The 20,716-nt window shown below is 35.3% G+C and overlaps 4 protein-coding genes across 6 annotated transcripts; 3 read left to right on the forward strand and 1 right to left on the reverse strand.

Moving 5' to 3' along the window:
- Positions 1-261: 261 nt before the first annotated feature.
- On the forward strand, positions 262-7,615 carry LOC111457592 (VHS domain-containing protein At3g16270-like). Its single transcript, XM_023099886.1, has 5 exons — positions 262-880; positions 1,558-2,283; positions 2,425-2,580; positions 3,169-4,095; positions 7,066-7,615. Exons 1-5 carry the CDS (start codon positions 674-676, stop codon positions 7,105-7,107), a joined length of 2,058 nt encoding a protein of 685 aa, XP_022955654.1. The 5' UTR covers positions 262-673; the 3' UTR covers positions 7,108-7,615.
- A 4,961-nt stretch (positions 7,616-12,576) lies between these two features.
- Positions 12,577-13,392, reverse strand: LOC111457776. Its single transcript, XM_023100174.1, has one exon. The coding sequence runs from the start codon at positions 13,337-13,339 to the stop codon at positions 12,737-12,739; it is 603 nt and encodes a 200-aa protein (XP_022955942.1). The 5' UTR covers positions 13,340-13,392; the 3' UTR covers positions 12,577-12,736.
- A 690-nt stretch (positions 13,393-14,082) lies between these two features.
- Positions 14,083-17,203, forward strand: LOC111457822 (protein transport protein SEC13 homolog B). Of its 3 annotated transcripts, none has more exons than XM_023100221.1 (3): positions 14,083-14,234; positions 15,082-15,135; positions 16,009-17,203. In XM_023100221.1, the coding sequence occupies exon 3, from the start codon at positions 16,082-16,084 to the stop codon at positions 16,985-16,987; it is 906 nt and encodes a 301-aa protein (XP_022955989.1). In that variant the 5' UTR covers positions 14,083-14,234; positions 15,082-15,135; positions 16,009-16,081; the 3' UTR covers positions 16,988-17,203. The 3 variants fall into 3 exon arrangements, with proteins under 3 accessions (XP_022955989.1, XP_022955990.1, XP_022955988.1); XM_023100222.1 differs by lacking the exon at positions 15,082-15,135 and adding an exon at positions 15,136-15,216; XM_023100220.1 differs by lacking the exon at positions 15,082-15,135 and having other exon boundaries at positions 14,084-14,234.
- A 1,298-nt stretch (positions 17,204-18,501) lies between these two features.
- LOC111457821 (GATA transcription factor 4-like) lies at positions 18,502-19,750 on the forward strand. The gene is made up of 2 exons (XM_023100219.1): positions 18,502-18,924; positions 19,004-19,750. The coding sequence occupies exons 1-2, from the start codon at positions 18,502-18,504 to the stop codon at positions 19,616-19,618; spliced, it is 1,038 nt and encodes a 345-aa protein (XP_022955987.1). The 3' UTR covers positions 19,619-19,750.
- The last annotated feature ends 966 nt before the right edge of the window (positions 19,751-20,716 follow it).

Below are 20,716 nucleotides of genomic sequence, written 5' to 3' on the forward strand. Positions count from 1 at the left end.
ATTTAAAGTAATAAATAGTTAAAACCAAATTTCTGGTATTAATATTTAGTTAGGTGTTTTCGAAGTAAAATTAGATATCGGGTAAAATTTATTTGGTCGAAAAAATTGTGCGTGGGCCCAACTCCAAGATCCACCGTTGATCACAAAGACTAAATAAATAAATAAGCTTATCTTTTGATAAAAAATTTAAAATTTGAGGGTTAAAAAAAAAAAAATAAGTTGAGAAGAGGAAATTTCATTTATATTTCAGAAAGAAAATTTTAGAAGTTAAACAAAATTTAATCGCAATTCGCAGGTGGCACTGTGGACGTGAATTTCAGCGGTGGGCCGAGGTGTGGTCGTCGCCTGCACGGACCGGGTGAATCCGAAGTTTCTTCAATTCTGGCAATTTTTTTCCATCTTCAGATTGCAAGAACCTCGATTCCGATACTAAATTTCGCTTCACAACGAAGATCGGCTGGATTAAAGAGATTCAGTTTTTAATTTCGAACGAATCTGATTAGGTTTGCGTGGTGAGACTACTTGGAGGATAAGGTAAGCATTGATTAAACCGAAGGGTTCTTGGCATTTCTTGGATATCTGGGATTTGGATCAGGAATAGGATTGATTTAGGGTGGATCGAGTCTGCAGCGATTGTTTTCTGTGAAGGATTTAGTAGTCTTAATTGGTCAATATGGATTCGAGTCGGAGAGCTGTAGAGTCGTACTGGAGGTCGCGAATGATTGATGCGGCGACTTCGGACGAGGACAAGGTCACGCCGGTGTACAAATTGGAGGAGATTTGCGAAGTTTTGAGATCTTCGCATGTCAGTATTGTCAAGGAGTTTTCGGAATTCATTCTGAAGAGGCTTGAACATAAGAGCCCGATTGTCAAACAGAAGGTATCTACATCTTTTCTGCTCGTTCTGTTCGGATTCCTCTTATTTTAATTTTGAACTTAATTTGGTGGATGTGTTATCCAGGGAGTAGTATATTTTATCAGTGCAATTAGGACTTTTGTTCTCTGATTCTTCGGTGGTCTTAGAAAGTGCGGCAGAGTCAAGTAATTCGTTTTTGGGTTGTGTTGTAAGCTTCCTAATTCGGCGAAATGTTTAGTTTTTATGCTAGCTCGGGAATCGCTTGGTTTTGGTATTTCCACATTGTTCAAATGTTGATAGAATAATGAACACAAAAATTCATACATATCCCTTTCAGTTTTCTTTTACTTATGTTTTCTCAGAGATGATAATTTTAGAGCTTATAATCTGAAGTATTTTTTATATAATTGATATTGACTTAGCTTGTTTTGTTTTAAATCTTGTCTCTTCCATGATATTCGTCATTATAGACTGGGCGACATGAATATAATGTAGAATTGTATCATTTGGTTGATAGCTATTATATACTTTTAATTTAGTTTTTGTATTCTGCGGATGGCTAGTTTGATACTTAACTAGTTTGATACTTAACGCTCGCCGCAGCTTAATTAAAATTCCATGAGTTGAAATTCTCCCATTGAAAGTTTCCATGTGTTTTTCTTATTTGTGAAAATTTGAACTCGTGCTTGATTTTACTACAGGCTCTTAGGTTGATAAAGTATGCAGTTGGGAAGTCTGGTGTGGAATTCAGAAGAGAAATGCAGAGGCACTCTGTGGCTGTCCGTCAGTTATTTCATTACAAGGGACAACCGGACCCCCTTAAAGGTGATGCACTCAATAAAGCTGTGAGGGAGACTGCTCATGATGCCATTTCTGCTATCTTTGCTGAAGAGGATAACAAGCCTGCACCATCTGAGAATCTTAACCGTCGAATTCAAGGTTTTGGGAATTCAAATTATGAACCGCCACCAGAAGATAAAAAATCATTTCTTAGCGAGGTAGTTGGTCTAGGAAGTGCATCAATCAAACATGGTCTAAGTAATTTTGCACAAGGTCATTCATCAAGAAAGAATGGCACTAGTAGCCCTCGGGGTCCCAATCTTCAGAGGTCGTTGACTACTGAAATTGAGTATGATAATAGATATGAACCAGTTGAATATGGTCGTGAGACTCTGGGGACATCAAAGAGTACTACTAGTGGAACTTGGAACCAGGATTCTAGGGTAAGTAATGGGAACTCAAGTTCTGGCTCTTCAGTGAGCAAAACTCGAGAAGAGAGGTTACTGGAGACCATTGCAACAGCAGGTGGTGTGCGTTTGCAACCAACTCGAGATGCCATTCAAGCATTTCTTGTGGAAGCTGCAAAGTTAGATGCATTGGTGCTGAGTCATGCTCTCGAAACAAAGCTTAAATCCCCATCATGGCAGGCATGTTCTTGCTGTTAATAATCTTTTCTATGATATTATATGAGCAAAGGCTGGCTTTATGTTTTGGATTTAGAAAATGATAGTTGATATTTGTATGTCGATTTGTCACTCAATCTGATTGATGAGAATTTCACTCTTCAGGTTCGCTTCAAAGCTCTCTGCATCCTTGAGTCAATTGTTAGGAGAAGTGGCGACGAACATTTTTCAATTGTGACATCTTATTTCAGTGAAAATCAAGATGCAGTAATTGGATGTTCTGAATCCCCCCAGGCATCTCTTAGAGACAAAGCTAGCAAGGTAAATCATCTGTCTGCCTGCAAAACATAATGTTTATGCTTGTTTTCTCGTTTTCTTTGAGTGACTTTCTTCTTAAAGTTGTATTGGAGGCATGTTTTTTTTTTCCTTCCTGATGGGGAAAAGATCATATCAGAATTAACTCCTCCATCTTACTTAATCCTGTCGAGATGCAAAAGTTATTAGAATATCATAATTACTATGAGTTGTAGGTACTTGTTGACATTGTTATATACTAAGCCTTGTTGTAATCACTTTTTCTGTTACGATGTCTTACTTTTCATCTATAAGATTTGGTTGACTAAGGAAGCTGTTACTTCGCTTGACTAAGGAAATATTTCCTTGAATACTATAGAACCTGTTATAATGCTATTACTTTGCTTCTCCTTTGAAATGAATATTTACTCTTTAAAAATTGAAGGAAGCCTCTGCATGATAGTTGATGAAATTGTTGAATAAATCCGTCATTTGGATTTTTATCCTTTGATACAGTATAATTTGGTTACAATTGCTTGATAAATAATGTAGGCTCAACTTTGGGGTCTTATCCTGAAAAGGAATTATAATTTGGTCCCTTGTCTCTTTGGGCAGGTTATGCCTCTTTTAGATGGAGGAAAAGGAGTTCCCACCATGACTGATTCCGAGAAGTCTCTACCAAGCAACACCAGTTCCACCATTCAGATGCCAGACTTATTAGACACTAGTGATGCAGGTGATTACGGTGGAACAGACAAATCCTTAGAGGTGGAAAACCTGTCAAGTGTCCCATTAGTAGATGACTTATTTGGAGTTGGCCTAAACACCGTCACAAGCACCAGCGAACTAAAGAATGACGACGACCCCTTTTCAGATGTCCTGTTTCATACAACTGAAACTAGAGAAAATCCAGATGATCTATTTTCTGGGATGAACTTTGAAAATAATCAGGTTACTGATGAAAATAAAAAGCCTACCTCAGAACAGAAAAATGAACCTGGAGTTTTTGATATTTTCGGATCAAGTTCTGAACCTGCTGTACAAGAACATGCAAGGAAAGATGTTATTGATTTGATGAGTGGTTTGTCCATTCATGAAGATGCATTGAAGAACAAAGATAAAGGAGATTCTAAGGATTCACTTTCTGAATCTTTATTCTCGGTTTCTAGTCAACCCAATCATCAGAATCAGGTTCCTCATGATTCTTTAACTGGCACGTACAGTTCACCAATGGTTGGGACAAATATGAATGCCACCTATTTCCCTGGAATGCCTTATCTTCCCTCAGGCATGATGTTCAATCCAGCCTTTTCTTCTCAGCCAATGGGTTATGCTCCCACCGGAAACTTCTTTACTCAACAACAATTATTATCAGCCATGTCCAATTACCAACAGTTTGGGAACCCCAATCTCCAATCAAGCGGTGGAGGATATTCTTCACCCCTTCCGGACATATTCCAGCCAAATCTTGCAGCACAATCACCTAGTTCTATGATGAATAGTTCAAAGAAGGAAGATACCAGAGCTTTTGATTTTATCTCGGTAAGTTTAATTTCATCGAACTTTTTGTTAATTTTCGTAACTTTATGCCCTGAATTTTAATACTGCAGCATGAGACTTTAGAGATGATAATATTCTGATTTTTTTTGTTCTTTTTCTTTCCTTTTCTTCTAATTACAATTTTAATGATTAAGAATGTGGCTAGAGAATTATGGTGATAAGTTTAGTGGGAATATCCTGAGAGTTAGTGGCCAACTGACCAATGGATTGGAAATCTGTTTTCCAGATGGTTAACTAAGAAACAAGAATAAAGAAAGATAATTATCAAAGAGAAGAAAGGAGCCACCAAATCATCTAAGTTAACCATTAGACTGATTGATCCCAATCCCCCAGCCGCGACACCCAAAGCTGCTTGACGAACTAATTAAAACTTCGTTTAAGCATGCTCATTATAAATCCTACCAGATTATTTATTTATTGATAAGAAACGGGTATGTATATTCAATGAAAGATCCAAAAAGAATCAAAAGACGCAGACTCATCTTCAAACATCTTACTATTTCTTTTTTTCCAACGACACCAAAGGAGAGAATGGGTTGCGCAGCTTCCAAAGGATATTTCCTCTTCCATCAAAACAGTTTCCATCAAGCCCATCGAGCAACTAATCATTAATCTTCTTTGGAAGAGAACTGACACCCCCAACAAAATAGACCACCCTTCAGAAGCAAAATTCACAACGCAACAAGATATCCAGAAATTCCTCCTCCTTAAGACAGAAAGCATATGGAGGGAGACAGGGACCAGTTTTGGAGCTTCCTAGAAGCTTCTCACGAGTATTTAAGCTTCTATAAGCAAGTGGCCACATGAAAACCTTCACTTTTTTGGGGATTTTAAGCTTCCAGATGAGTCTTACCATAGGAAAGTTGTTCTTCGTTGCCCCCTTAGTTGAGTTTTAAAAAAGTGGACGGAGTTGAGAACCCACCTGAGGGATCAATCTTCCATCTCTAACTGTCCCGATTACCATCAACCACCCAAGATTTAAGAAGCTGAACAAGGGCGACGGAGCTGCCCACCTTTCTATCACTAGTCTTCTTCTAAATCCCAAATCCCAGGCTTGATTCGTAGTGCTCCAGATTTAAAATTTAAAAATTTAACAAAACATTAAAAATATTTGGATTGCACAAACCACCCCTAATGGGTCCTGATTGTTACAATTGCCTCCTAAACTTTCAATTTTAAAAATTAAATCCTCAAAATTTAAGAAGGAAACAAATTGCACCATAGAACATTCAAAGTAAAAACCAATCCCTTAACTTTCAATTTTAAAACTTAATCCCTCAACTTTTAAAATAGAATAAATTTTATTCTCTTTCTATCTTACATTTCCCTCTCTCATTTCTGTCTCCCTGGCGCCCCTGTTGGAATCTACTGAATGCTCCTCGTTTAGTCCATTTAGTTGACTTTCCATGCCTCAAAACACTAAGCTTCTATATAGTTCCTAACTTTTTACCTTGAAATGCAATGTTAATCGACACTGATCCATGTAGAAAACCCTCAGATCTTCTCATCTGGACAAAGTTAGGAAACATATACCCCTCCGACCCTACATATTCCACACAGATCCATCGACAGGAATTCGTTAATGAAGGGAGAAAGAAAGTAGAGAGATAGAGAGAGGGGAACAGTGAGAGAGAAAGTAGATGGTGTGGGAGAGAGAGGGTAAGATGGATCCAATTTGGATCTAATATGTTCACTTGTGGAAATTTGAGGTTTAATCATAGACTTGCAACATCATTGGTAACCCATGACAGCCCCATAAACCAAACATGCACAACGAGAAGTCAACAGCAAGAGAGGATCTCCTTACACAGTATGTATGTATATGCATTTTTTGCGCTTTAAGAGGGGTTGGGTTGTCTTGTATATTCAAAAGAAGTTAAACAGAAGAAAACTAGAGCATCCAGTGGGTGCTAAGTGCTAACAGGGCTGGTACATCAAGAAGCATAGAAGTTCAAACTATAGCTGCTAAAAGGGAAAATATCGAGAGGAAAAAAACTTCACTTCCCTAAGAGAAGGAAAAAGGTTTCGTGGTGATACAATACTGCTATGGTAGAAGAGAAGAAAACCTTTACAAGTGAATCTTCCCAACTTTTAGTTATATAAGAACTGGAATAATTACAAAAATCAGGGTAAGAGTGGCTCGAAGGTTATTATTGAAATTCACTACTAGCCTGCAGATCTCTGGATCCCCTATGATTTTAGTTCCAATGGTATAAAATTTTCTTGCTACACTTGCACTTTCAACCAAATGCATAATGTCCTGGAGAGTAGCCAAAATTCTATCTCGACACTACTCTGGTAAATCCTTCCTTTCATAGCCCATGTTTGTGGTTTTGAAGTTCTATTGAGATTCAATGTTGGTCTTTCAGTTTATAAAGGTTTTTACTCTAGCTACATCTCCATTTTATGCATTACCCTTTCACCAACACTTAGTGGGAGAGATTATATATGCATGCAAATATTTTACTGCGTATGAGATTAATTCTTCTTTGGTGCCTTGGCATTCGAGGATTCTTATGTGCTAAAGTGCCCAACAGTTGGGTTTTTCCCCCTCTTTTGCCTGATCAGTTGAGGCTGTGTCCTGCTCCAATTCAATTTTACTGTCTGAAAAGAAAATGGTTGTGAATAGTGAACTTTTCGCATTTGTAATCCCATCTTCAGTACCTGCTTACTGTATTTGAATAAATTTCTCCGTACCAAGTTTTAGATTCCACTGGCTAATGCAAGAAAGGTAAGTACGAATTGGAAACAGGGGCTGAGGAGTTGAATTTCATGTTTGTATATGCTTCCTGGTACATATTCTTTTCCTACTTTTCTTTTCTTTGTTGAAAAAGGATAACTTCCATTATAAGTTTAAATGCTTGGTCTAGATTAATATCATCTAGTCGTATAAAGCTTATAAAAAATAAATGGGGATAATGCATGTTACTACAATTTTTTTTTATCTTGTAGGACCATGTTGCAGCTGCTCGGGATCCAAAGCGGGTAGTCTGAATTAAGGAGGCTATACTCCCATTATCATGGTTCTTACTAGTCATTGTTGGCAACTTAGGTGAAGATGATGAATGAAAACCACGGTTCTATCCCATTTGAGACGAATGAGTATCGCAATTCTGATGATGTCGAGGAATTGCATCAAAATGCGCATATGATAAATGGGTAGGTCGTCAAGAACTAGGAAAGCTGAGAAAATGGAAACAGGGTCGATTAAGTTGAAGAAGAATGACTTGCTTTTACATGCTCAATTCTATATTTGTGGTAATTCTTGGACTGGTTGTGTATCTTGCTCATATTCCCATCTGTAGAGTCTCATTTTGCCAAAAGAACAGCGAAAAAAAAGAAAGGTGTAGAGTCCCCTTGTTTGTTTGTTTGTTTTGCTCCCATGAAACACTTGCAATTGTAGTGGTTATGGTAATGATGCAGATTGTTCTTTGGAATCTTTTAATGCATCTCTTCATGTATATGAATGTGGATAGCAACAAATATCCATCCTTTTGTTGCATATGAACTGAATGGCAGCTGTCTATTATTTTCCTCACTTTAAGAGAGTACATAGTCCATTTAGAGTGGATAATGTATGAATGTGATTATGATTCCTCTTCTTCTTACTTTAGGTGCAAGTAAGTGTAACGATCCAAGTCCTCGGCCATTATCCTCCTTCGGCTTTTCTTTTTGGGGTTTCTTTCAAGGTTTTTAAAGTGTGTCGGTTAAGAAGAGGCTTTCACACACGTGTGTTTCGTTCTCTTCTTTAGTTGACGTGGGATATCACAATTCACCCCCTTTTAGGGTCAGCTCACTCGATGACACTCGTTCTCTTCTTCAATCGATGTGGGATTCTCAATCCATCCCCTTCGATGCCCAGCGTGCTTGATGACACATTGCCTAGTGTCCACCCCTCTTGGGGCTCAACCTCCTTGCTGGCACATCGTCCGATGTCTGGCTGTGATATCATTTGTAATGGCTCAAGTCTACCGTTAGCAGATATTGTCTTTCTTAGGTTTTTAAAATACGTATGCTAGGAAGAGGTTTCCACACCCCTTAAGGATGTTACATTTTAAAAATTCATCGAAAAAGGGAACAAATTTGATCCCTCAAACAATTTAGATATTGAACTAATTCAAAACAAAATGCATTTAGGTAAATGTTTTTGAAACAAAAGTTGCTTCCAAGAAAAGCCATAAAAGAGATTCAAAACCTACATTATTGATCTAACTACAAGCAATTACACCTTGATTCCATGTTAAGGAACAAGAAAAAGTGAAAAAGAAATGCACTTTTTCCCTATGTGCTTTGCTTTTGGTATCACTGATTGACACAAAGATTCTTGGCTACTCTTATTATTGCTGCCAATGTGCATGATCTGATCTGATCTCTGTAGATTACTATATAATCTTATCCATTATCCAAATCTCCCTACATTTTATGTTCATCAATTAACAAATTTGTTATTTCACCCGAACATACTTCTCCCTCTTTTCTTTATCATTATAAGAGAATTAATTTTTCAACAATTCTGACGTATCTATATCATCCACTAAAAAGTTAAATATTCGAATCTCTCACTCCTACCCATTGTTTAGGAGTTTTAAAACGAAACCCATTTTTAAAATATGAGTTTTCTTATCTTACCGGACAAATAAGCTAAATGGACAAAGTTATCTAAGCTCCCACAAAAATTGAGGCTTAAAATATATTACTTGTAAAATTTATAAACAGATGGATCAAATCTATACGTCCATTTCGAACTAATTTGTTATATAAAATTGATGTAACATTATCCTCAACTTGATATACTTCTGAAGAACTAAAATGATTATTAAAATGGAGTAATATGGATGCACAAGGTTTCACTCCAATAATTAATTTAAGCTTTTGAATATTAATATAAAAAACAAAAGGAAAGCACTACTGGCCAATTAAAATTATGAAAAGTACCTTTAAATTACACTATATATTGCTTTTATATACAAAAAAAAAAAAACAAAACAAAACAATAATAATAAATTAATGGAAAAAAAAGAAAAAACTTTAATTGATTTAGATAGTTTATTTACTACCAAACAAGTTCTTGCCAACCCTTTTCTAGAAAAATCAAAGCAAAAAAGAGCCTTCTTTTAATATAAATATATATATTTATAAAGATTTATTTAATTAAATTAACCTCCAATAATGTTGCGTAAAAGAAATGGTATAAGTTAATAATGGTTCTCGTTTTTTAATTATTAATTAATTTAATTAATATCTAATTTATTATTTGTATCTGGTCCTACATATAACACATCTTCGACACATGTCAACACATTAAAAATTCCATTCAAAGAATTAAATTAATTTATTAGAGATGTCATTCTATGTTATTCATTTTTTTTTTTTTTTTATTTCTAAATAAGTTCTAATCTCCGTCTATAAATTTGCAATTTGGAGATAAGATACGTGCAAAAGAGTGAAAACCCTGCCACATCAGTGTAGTGCTTGCCACATATTTTGATGTCAAAGTCAGATAGCGAACAAGTGTAGCAAACTTAGAGCTTGAGTAAAAATGTTTATATATGGAGTTGACCCAGAATTCTGCTTCTTTCCTCCTCATTAGACCAATTGAAGTGAATCATGCCCATCTAGATCGTTCTCAAGCCAATGGAATCATGCCCATCTAGATTTAAATCTAATTTTACTCGTAACACCTTAGTTTAATAAATACTTTTTGTCATTTTTTTAATACCATTAAAAAAAAAAAAAAACTCTATAAAACCTTTTTGTTAAATGATAATATGGGTGAAAGAAATTATAAAATAAAATTGATTAAAGAAAAGAAAAAGGGCTTTATAGGAAGATTTTGTTTTAGAATATGGTTGTGATTTGACAATGAAACTACTTCCCATTATAAAAAATGAGACCACCTTTTTCAATAATCATTATCAAATTACATTTAATTTTCAGCAATTATTTATTTTTTAAAATTTATATTACAATTAAATAGAAAATTACTAAAATTATTTAATGATTCAGCCCAGTGACTAACTATTTTCAATATATATATATTATTTGAACAAATATTTAATAAATATAAAATGTTTCATAATGATTTAGTTTTAAATATTTTGGATAAATTAATAAAATTCTTAAAATATTTTAAAAGTACGTAGCTATGAAGAAAGGAGAAGACTTTGGTAATCCACCTTAAGAAATGCAAAGTGAATTTTAGGTTTGAAGATTAACCTTTAGGGTTCGAAATCTTTACCCACTTTCGTATCTTAATCACTAAGTCTCTTTCTTTAATATCAAAATTTAAAGAACTCAATATTATTATGATTATGGTTATGTATATCCTGTTCATGTTATCAGGTTACTAGAAAGGGTCACCGACTAGCCTCTAAGAGTGAGAAATTTATTCATGGTTGGACCGCACATGTATCTTGGTTGTTTTAGCCATGAGATCATTCCTCTCGTGTTTATGATATTATGAGGTTACTATGACAAGACTATTGGAGGGACGTCAACTAATCTCTAGTAATGAGAAGTCTATTATGACTGATCTACATATCTATCTACATAGCTATGTAGGAAACTAACTAGTTGTATAGCTATACTAGTTAAGCGCAAGAATATGACCTTGTGCTGGATAAACGGAGGTTCGACAAGAGTCCATGACATCATTTTAAGCAACTGTGACCATACAAGTGAAATTTTTACTATTCTTTTCTTTTAAATGATATATTTGTAACATTCCAACCCCACCACTAACAGATATTATCCTCTTTAGGCATTCTTTTTCCGGTTCTTCCTCAAGGTTTTTAAAACGCGTCTGTTAGGGAGAGGTTTCCATGCCTGTATAAAGGGTGTTCCGTTCTACTCTCCAATTGACGTGGGATCTCATAATATTAATTTGAGCAGTTTGTTCATAAAAGTTTTCTCCTTTCTAACAAAGTCCTTATCCCCCTATTTTAGAAGCAACTTTCAATGGCCAAGCATGTAAGATGGGTCGTTACAAAATAAAAATGTCTAACTTTTTCAACCGACTATGCCTTCAATAGTACAAAAAATAGAACATCCCTTTAAAAAAAAAACTAAATCTTATATCAGAGTATAATTCAATAAATAAGACATCAATTACCATCCCAAAAGTTTATAGTTCGATCCCTCGCAACCCACCATTGTTAAACAAAAAAAAATTATTAGTTATAAATTTGAAGATATGCATCGACAAATTTTAAAATAAAGTAAATGACAATAAAATATAAGCTGGATTTCTTAATTTTATGTGACAAAATCTAATAATAGTTAGTTGAAAAATAAAAAAAAAAATAATAATAAAATTTGTCCCACAAAATTGCACTAATTTCTTGCACTAATTTCTTGCACTCGCCTAACACTTCACCTAAACTTTTTGGCCTCTTATGGGACATCCTTGCCTTGTGCCATTTCCACCTTCCTTTATTTATGTTAGCTTAAAACTATATGGAAATTAATATTCATAAAGTTCACATTTTTGTCTTCACCTTCAACAAATTTTATCCAATTTAAATATATTAATAAAAACAGTACCCTCAAAAACAAAAATAAGAATTAATATTAATAAAAAAAGGTCTTATTTTTAAAGGTGTGGCTAGGCTTTATTGGATTCCCTCTAATAAAGTGAAACCAATATAAACAAAATTACAAAATTATAAATAGGTCACAGATTTAATCCTATATTAAATATTTTATACAAATTAATTTTGCCCATATAAGTCACCAACAAACATTGTCGTCTTATTAAAAAATAAATAATTCATTTTTAAAATATCTTAATTTCGACGAACCTAGATACGATATTATCTCAATATATCTTACGAAGAGGTCATTAGTTTATTATTAAAATTTATTTTTAAAATAAAAATAAAGATTTTTTTTTTTTTTGTGTAATACATATGTGGGAGACCCATGTATAAAATTTATACCTTTTTTTAATTAAACCATCAAATAATTTATGCCCATTTAATAATATCTGTTTTATTTTGAAAATTAGGTTTAAAAATTAATATATTTTGAAAATATAAGCACCATGTAAATTATGGGCCGGTTAATATTGAACTAAAAAATTTAGTAAAATTTAAATATTATCATAAAATTGTAATATATTTTGTTAGACGAACACAATCCTCCACACTTTAAGCATAAGCTCTCATGGATTTGCTTTGGACTTCGTAGGAGACTTTATATCCATGGAGAGAGAATTCTTTGTTTATAAACACATGATCATTTCTTAAATTAGCGTAGGACTTTCATCATCGAACATACTTAAGTAATATAATACATGGGTTATCGTGTTTTCAGATAGAGTAGTTGTTGTGGAGAAGACATAAATTTTTTTGTAAATTGGACTGTTGTAGAGGTCGATCTCTAACGGACATATATTTTTAAAATTTTCGAACGTATGTATTAATTTAATTTTGGTAAAAAAAATGATGTTTGTGTAGAAAAATAAAATAAAAAAAAGACCAAATCTGTTTTATTATAATATTAACACCAAAAACGACAATTAATTCACAACAAGATTTGACAAAATTTAACATCGTCAATTTTCAAACCATCGGAGGCCAGGTGGCTCTCGGCCGTCAGGCAATTGATGTTCAAAACTTCTGTGTTACTCCGCCGTTGTCTGCAACCGGAGTTGGTTATAAAACCGATTTATAAATTCCTCCGCTGCTTGGTCCACGTGGCAGTCCTCGTCGCCGCCTCCAGACACCGGAAACGGGGAGTCAGTGACTCTAAGTTGCCTCGTTACCATCGGGCTCTTGCCGAACCCAGGTAAGGCGGGCGAGGCCACATCAACCGCCACGTCATTGTTAAGAGCCTCTAAAACGGCCTTAAAAGCGTTCATTGCGGCCACATCATCATCCAGCGTGTTGGGCGCGTGAGCACAGGCGAAGAAATGGCGGCGTTTGTTGAAGGTGGAATGGAAAGTAGGAAAAGCAGGGCTGTTGGTACAGCTAAATTCGTAGTGACCGGCAGTAGGTAGGTGGCGGTTCCGACGAAAAGGGGTGAGGGAAAAGGCAGAGGAGGCGGCGTCGTGGTGGTGGAACATGAGATTCTTCAAGGCCTTTCCGGTGATCTTACGGCGTTTGGACATGAGATTTGTGAGGTCGGCCATAAGCTTGCTCTTGGAAATGCCTTTTCTGAGCATGTAATAAGCTATACGAACCATATTCCATAACCTCTTGGATAAGCCTTCTAAATTTTGGTCCATTTTTTGAATATTGGATGAGGTTTTTGAGAGAAGAAGAGGAGAGATTTGAATTTTTGTTCACAACTGAGATATGGGGAACAGAATTGGAAGGGTTATATTTATAGAGAAACGGTGGATTTGGACTAAAATCAATAATTGACTAATAAAAAAAAGTCATCCCTATCCCAAAAAATTATACGCTACTTAAGTTGTGTTGTCTTTTGCTTATGTCGTATCAATCTTACTTTTAAACTCTTTCAAAATCTTTCCACCCTCGTTTCCTACAACTTTCTTCTCAAATCAAGGCTACAGATTTGAACATATATTGCTTGTTGAGGATTATTGGAGGTTATTATTGGGAATGAGTCCCACGTTGGTTAATTTAGTGAAACATCATGAGTTTATAAGTGAGGAATACTATCTCCATTAAAATGAGGCTTTCTGAGAAAGCCCAAAGCAAATCTATGAGAGTTTATACTCCGTGGACAATTTCAATCAATATCATAACAATCATCGGGTGTATTTTTATAATTTTGGATTTTTTTTTAAAAGTGGATTGAACTTTTATTTTTATTTTTATTTTTTATTACAGTTAAAAGAGAGGGTTTAGAATTAAGATCAATTTTTTTTTTCTAACCTTATAATTTGATTTTGTGGATGGGTGTAATATTGGAGAAAAGCCCATTGATGTGGGCCGATGGACAATATGGGCTTTGTTACCTCTCCAAGTCAAAGCCCATATTCGACCTTCAACGCTTTGCTCATCGAATTTATGTACCACCGTCTCGGAAATCAGAAGCGCCATTGAAGACGAGCAGGAACTTGGAACTGAATTTCTGTACCTTCTTCTTCCGTCCTTCGCATCCACCAAGTAGATACCCTTCCAATTGGCTCTACAATCCGCGTGCTATCGAAGGTTGTTTTCATTTCCATTTTTATTGCCAGCATTCACATTATTTTTTAATCAACGTTTTCTTTGTTGAATTAATGTCTGTTTTTCGGCGAACTTTCTGCAATTTATGGTTTGCCCGTGATCAAGTGGTTTTTTGTTTTTTCGTGATCGTCTTATTGATTTTGGCTGGTTTAATTGGCTGATTTGTCCGCATTCGTTTGTATGATCGTAAAAATTGAAACTAGGGCTTCGGGTTATAATTGGATCTGATCTGGTTATTATGATGATGAATGTTAGGTTCCTGAATTTCTCTTTCGGTTTGCTTAGGTGTGTTTCCACCTGTGAGGGGTTTGTTGATTAAATTTGTTATAGTTTAAGCCTGTGATTTAACATCCTTGTGTTTTAGTTTTATCGATGGATTACTTCAAAGAGGGAGGAGAGATTCTTGTTTACTATCGGAAGTCACATTTTATGTTTGTTTTGTTCACAATTAGTTTGTCCTCACCGTTTATTAGTCAACCCTTAATTTAACTTCTATTTGTATTTAAATGGAACATGATGACAACAATTCCGAAGTATTCTTTAGTGGGAATTTTGCCTTCCGAAGAAACTAAGTTCTACAATTATCCTTGGACTTCCAAATAAAAATTCCTTCGGTACCTTGGTTGTGGCATGCTGAACATTTTCCTCAAAGTTCAGAAGTGATACCTGAACGCCCTCATTGGTGTTTTTTTTGTGTGGGGAAGTTGTGGAAATCTCTGAACACTTTTTCTTTAAGGGCCACTTTCTAGCAGAATATGGTCGTTGATATTTTGAAGTTCTTATATTAGGTGGTCTAGCACTCAGAAACATCCTAGCTTTTCTTTTGCAGCTCTTGATTAGCCCCTGTGTTTTGTTGGTAAAAGCTTAGATTTCGTTGCTAAAGGTAACTAACTTGGACAACTTGTTGGGACAAGTAGCTATAAAGGGGTTGCAATCTGAAGTGGCTCTTGCAGGGATCAATCTAGTTTGTCTTCCCTTCTTGATTATTATACATTTTCTATTTCTATTATGTTAGTTCTTATCTTAAAAAGGATGAGTTTTGTGGAATTGTGCACGCGCTGTTTCCATTTTTTATTAGTTTGTGTTTTTTAATTCTAATATGTTTTTTGTTATCCAAAAAAGAAGATGAAAAGAAGAAGAGTTTTCTTAAATTGTGCATGCCCTGTTTTCCTTCTTTGTGTTATACTCTTTCTATTGATAATATGCTTTCACTTATTCAAGAGAGAGAGAGAGAGAGATTGGTGGAATTGTGTTTGCTCTGTTTCGTCCTTGATTAACACATTTACTATTTCTAATATTGTTATTTCTCATCCGACAAAAGAAGTTTTGTGGAGTTTTGCTTGCTCTATTTTTTAGTTTTAGTATGCTATTATGTCCACTTTTTGGGCAGTTCAACTTGTTAGTAAGGAGTAACGCACCCTTTTATAGCAGTCAGCTATGACATCCTGTTACTTGTAGGGTTTTGATCCATTTTCTTTGAAGCTGTATTTATAAAGCTGGTGCGAGACATTTCTTTTCAATTATACCATTTACAATGTTCTATTCCTGGCTAAAAGTATGAGACATGGAAATCAAACGTAGGAAGGATAAAAAAAAATAGGCCATATGAGAAGACTTTTCTTACTGACATTGAATTGTCATAGCCCATAGCTTAAGACTAAATTGATGTGTAGAGAGAGAGAGAGACATCTAAGTTTAGAAGTTCCCCTATAATGTCTATGAAAAATATCTTCTTCTAAGATATGATTTTCTACAGAGATCAACTACGAGGAAAATCAAGTACCAATTCCAGTTCCTATTATTCACCGTTGAATTTGAAGCCAGAGAGGATGCCTGCCCAAAAGATTGAAACTGGTCACCAAGACACCATCCATGATGTTGCAATGGATTATTACGGTAAGCGTGTTGCATCAGCTTCATCTGACCAGACCATCAAGATCACTGGTGTAAGCAACTCAGCCACTCAGCATCTCGCAACGCTAACTGGTCACCTAGGACCTGTATGGCAGGTTGCCTGGGCGCACCCAAAGTTTGGTTCCTTGCTAGCTTCATGTTCTTATGATGGTCGTGTCATCTTATGGAAGGAAGGCAATCAAAATGAGTGGTCACAAGCCCATATTTTCGATGATCATAAATCATCTGTTAACTCAATTGCTTGGGCCCCTCATGAAGTGGGGCTTTGTTTGGCATGTGGTTCATCTGATGGCAATATCTCTGTATTCACTGCAAGAGCAGACGGTGGTTGGGACACCTCTAGAATCGATCAAGCTCACCCTGTGGGAGTCACATCTGTTTCATGGGCTCCATCTACTGCACCAGGTGCCCTTGTCGGCTCTGCTTTACTTGATCCCGTTCAGAAGCTATGTTCAGGCGGTTGTGACAATACGGTGAAGGTATGGAAACTCTATAATGGGGTTTGGAAGATGGATTGCTTTCCAGCTCTTCAAATGCATACCGACTGGGTTAGAGATGTTTCATGGGCTTCTAACCTCGGTCTGCCAAAATCGACAATTGCAAGTGCGTCTCAAGACGGGAAAGTTGTTATCTGGACTGTAGTCAGAGAAGGAGATCAATGGGAAGGTAAGGTTCTAAAGGACTTCAAAACCCCTGTTTGGAGGGTATCATGGTCGTTAACAGGCAACATCCTGGCCGTGGCTGATGGAAATAACAATGTTTCTTTATGGAAGGAAGCCGTGGACGGCGATTGGCAGCAGGTTTCAACTGTTGAGCCCTAGTGCCCTCTGTTTTACTTGTTTTCTTACTTAACAACACTCACTTCTGAACCTCTCTGCGTTTAAAATGATACAGATTTTGGTATAATTGACACAATTTAAGTCTCTAAGTGATCAATTTGCCAACAGATTGCGAGAGCTTGGGAGCTTTTAACTTGTATTCATTACAAGTACTCTTTATCTTTTGCATCTATGAAGTTTGATGAATACTATTTTCCATCTCACTCAACCTTACCCCACCCCATAAGAGGATGGCGGTGGATCATAGGTTCAACATTATTTGTTTCCCCTTAGTTCACATTATTCCCATAAATCTTCAAAATTATGATGGCGAAATATATTTGTGTTAAAATTTCTGAGGTACTGGTTATTATGTCGCGTAAACTTATAATTAACTAAAATTATCGTTTACCTATGAGAATGATACAGATGAGACCAGATTATTTGATCAAATCGATGTTTATATATTTTCTAATTTTTAATATCAACTACAAAATAATTTGATGGATAAAATGCAAAATAATATAAAACAAAATTATTTAATAATAATAATGATAATAAAAATTTAAAAAGAGAAAGAAAAAAGAAAAAGAAACCGGAACTTGAGGATTGTCACATGATCCCTGACACATTCCCACCATTGTCACGTGCTGCTCAAACACTACTGTTGCCTCCCTTCATAAAGTCCACAATTTTAAAGTCATACCTAAATAGATTTTCTTTTAATCTAATCACACCTAAACCTAATAATAATATTCTATTGCATTTCTTACCACTTTCCTTTCTTTATCGCTGTACATTCAATTCTATCCCGTACCAAATAGTTACAAAAAAGATACATTTTTTTTTTTATCTATAAACACAGTTTAATTAGTTAAAATATTATATCACTCAAAATATTTATAAGTTTCTTTATTATTAGAAATTTATAGTTGTCTTCTACTAAATATAAATTATTACTATATGTTTTTATCGAATAGAGATAATTACTATATTTCTGTTAAGTTAGATAAGATTTAATATCATAAACTAAATTTATATAATTATAATCCTAAAAATTAAAAAAAAAAATTAAAGTAAAATAGTATTTTATAAATGGGTCATTTATTCTAATAAATTTAGCTTCAAAAAATGGAAACTATACTAAGTATTTGCATAAGTTTAGATTAAGTATTAATTAAACATTATCCTTAATCTTAATCCAATGAAAGCCGTGAAATTTTACAAAGTTGAGCTGTAACCATCGTGCTTAAACGTGGGCTTAGGAATATAGTTACAGATTAAAGATGGTCATGATTGGCCATATTATTTTTAATTGGACTCACAATAATTTTAAAAATACCAAAAATCACTTATCCCAACGAAAAATAATTATTAGGAGCAGAGGATTCCTCTGTAAATATTTTAACATTATTGGAGTTAAACACTATTAAATTATATTTATTTATTTATATTAAAAGTTTAAAGGTTAAATGAGTTGAATTTATAAACTTTTATTTTAACTTCATGCATAAAAGATGCCCAAAACTTTTCATATTTGCGTTTACACCCCGCCTCTGCCTTCTCAAAAACCCCCCTTTCCACTCTTCTCTGGCAACTCAAATTACTCTCCAGTAACTTGCTCTGCGTTAATGGAGGTGCCCGAGTATCTTGTCGGTGGCTACTACGGCACCGAGGGCGGTCAATTTTCGCCGGACAAGCAGAAATCCGCCGCCGAGCAGTTCGCTGTTGATGAATATTTATTGGATTTCTCCAATGAAGATATGGCAATGCAGAGCGGTTGCTTCGATAACGTTGCCGGAAATTGCTGTGATTCTTCGACGGTGACTGCGATTGAGAGCTGCAATTCGTCGGCCTCCAGCGGCGATAACTTGGTGTTGGGAAATTTTGGGTCTGGAGGCTTCTGTGAAGCTCAATTCTCTAACGAACTCTGCATTCCGGTATTAGAAATTGGAGCGTTTTTGTTTGATTGTGAAATTCTGTGAAATTTTTTGGATTTGATTCTGTTTTTTTTTACAGTGCGACGATTTGGCGGAGCTCGAATGGCTGTCGAATTTCGTTGAAGGATCATTTTCGACGGAGGAGATTGAGAAGGATTTTCAGGCGATTCCATTTCTCTCCGGGGGGATCGGTACGGCGGTGACTCTAGAAGCGCCGTCGTCTTCAGGAGAGACGGCGTTTGGTTACGGAAGTGGAAAAACGACATCGTTTTTTCACGGTGAAGCTCTTACTCTCCCCGGCAAAGCCCGAAGCAAACGATCACGCGGTTCTCCTTGCGACTGGTCCACGCGCGTCCTCAGGGCGACGGCTCCAGAGGCGGGAAAGTCCGAAATGACGTCAGGCCGGAAATGCCAGCATTGCGCGGCGGAGAAGACGCCGCAGTGGCGGACTGGGCCTATGGGCCCAAAAACGCTTTGTAATGCTTGTGGGGTCCGGTATAAGTCGGGTCGACTGGTACCGGAATACCGACCTGCTGCGAGCCCGACATTTATGTCGACGAAGCACTCGAATTCTCACCGGAAGGTGATGGAACTTCGACGGCAAAATGAGGTAGAACAGTTGGGGAGATGGAAGGGGGGTGAGGAGTACTTGATCCACCGCCACAACGGCGGTGATTTCAGTCGGATGATGTAGAATTTTGCAGTAGAAGGGGCGGGTAGTTTTTAACCCTTCGAATTCGGTAATGATTATGATCATGGTGGGACTGAGTAGATGATGTACGGACTGTTTCCAGGCATCTTTTTTATGATAAATATAGTTCATGGGCCCACATATTTTTTTTAAAAATTAATGATTTTATTACTCATCCCATTTTTATATACATATATATAGCATGACTCTCCACGATAGTGTAATATTGTCCACTTTGAGTATAAATTCTCAGACCTTTGTTTTGGGCTTCTCTAAAAGGTCTCGTGCCAATGAAGAGAGTATTGTTTGTATATAAACCAATAATCATTCCCTAAATTAGCCAACGTGGGACTTTCATCATCCAATAATTATAAGTTTTAATTTTTAAAATTTTCACCAGTGCTACAATATGGTACTAAAATATGGTCGATCAGATCTCCTTCTCGAACCTTATGCTCTAGTAAACACATTTCTTGTGGCTGTTCAAGATATCAAGTATATATGCTCACTTCACGCTAATACTTAGAAAACATGTGTTTATGTAAATCAAGTTTTATTTTAAAATTTTACCCCAAAAAAACAAAATATTTTTACGAATTTTATTTTAAAATTTTTATTGCGAGATTAATACCAACATATGATCATGACATTATTTTATCAAATTCAAATCTAAATCTCTTTTTAAACTATGATTCCTAGTCTTACATTTATGGTATAAATTGTATTACTATATTTTTAAAAGTGAAAGAGATTAAAGAATATTGTAAAATTGTAATTTATTTTTTTCTTAAAAATAGTTAAATTATTTTTAAAAAATATATAGAAGAAGAAATTAAATATCAACTTGTATGGTTTGTCCCCCATTTAAAAAAATAATAAAAATAAAAATAAATACGTGTCCCTACAGAATAAAGTCTATATATATAATGATTTTCAATAAAGTCTATATATAATGATTTTGCATGCACATGATGTGCCTATGGGGATTCTTGTCTCATTATTATTATTATTATTTAATTAATATTAATGTTGCTATTTGTAAAATTTAATTCTATTTTTAAATTTTAATCAACTTTTGTATTACAAATATTTTGCAAAGTA

Source organism: Cucurbita moschata, unplaced genomic scaffold (genome assembly GCF_002738365.1).
Source record: "Cucurbita moschata cultivar Rifu unplaced genomic scaffold, Cmos_1.0 Cmo_Scf00020, whole genome shotgun sequence".
NCBI classification, from domain to species: Eukaryota; Viridiplantae; Streptophyta; class Magnoliopsida; order Cucurbitales; family Cucurbitaceae; genus Cucurbita; species Cucurbita moschata.

Bases quoted from the DNA above. Each gene is read 5' to 3' on its own strand.
- LOC111457592 (XM_023099886.1), top strand. From the start codon at position 674: ATGGATTCGAGTCGGAGAGCTGTAGAGTCGTACTGGAGGTCGCGAATG. The intron at 2,284-2,424 runs GCATGTTCTTGC...TTCACTCTTCAG, and splicing joins TTAAATCCCCATCATGGCAG to GTTCGCTTCAAAGCTCTCTG. The intron at 4,096-7,065 runs GTAAGTTTAATT...TTTATCTTGTAG, and splicing joins GAGCTTTTGATTTTATCTCG to GACCATGTTGCAGCTGCTCG.
- LOC111457776 (XM_023100174.1), bottom strand. From the start codon at position 13,339: ATGGACCAAAATTTAGAAGGCTTATCCAAGAGGTTATGGAATATGGTT.
- LOC111457822 (XM_023100221.1), top strand. From the start codon at position 16,082: ATGCCTGCCCAAAAGATTGAAACTGGTCACCAAGACACCATCCATGAT.
- LOC111457821 (XM_023100219.1), top strand. From the start codon at position 18,502: ATGCCCAAAACTTTTCATATTTGCGTTTACACCCCGCCTCTGCCTTCT. The intron at 18,925-19,003 runs GTATTAGAAATT...TTTTTTTTACAG, and splicing joins CTAACGAACTCTGCATTCCG to TGCGACGATTTGGCGGAGCT.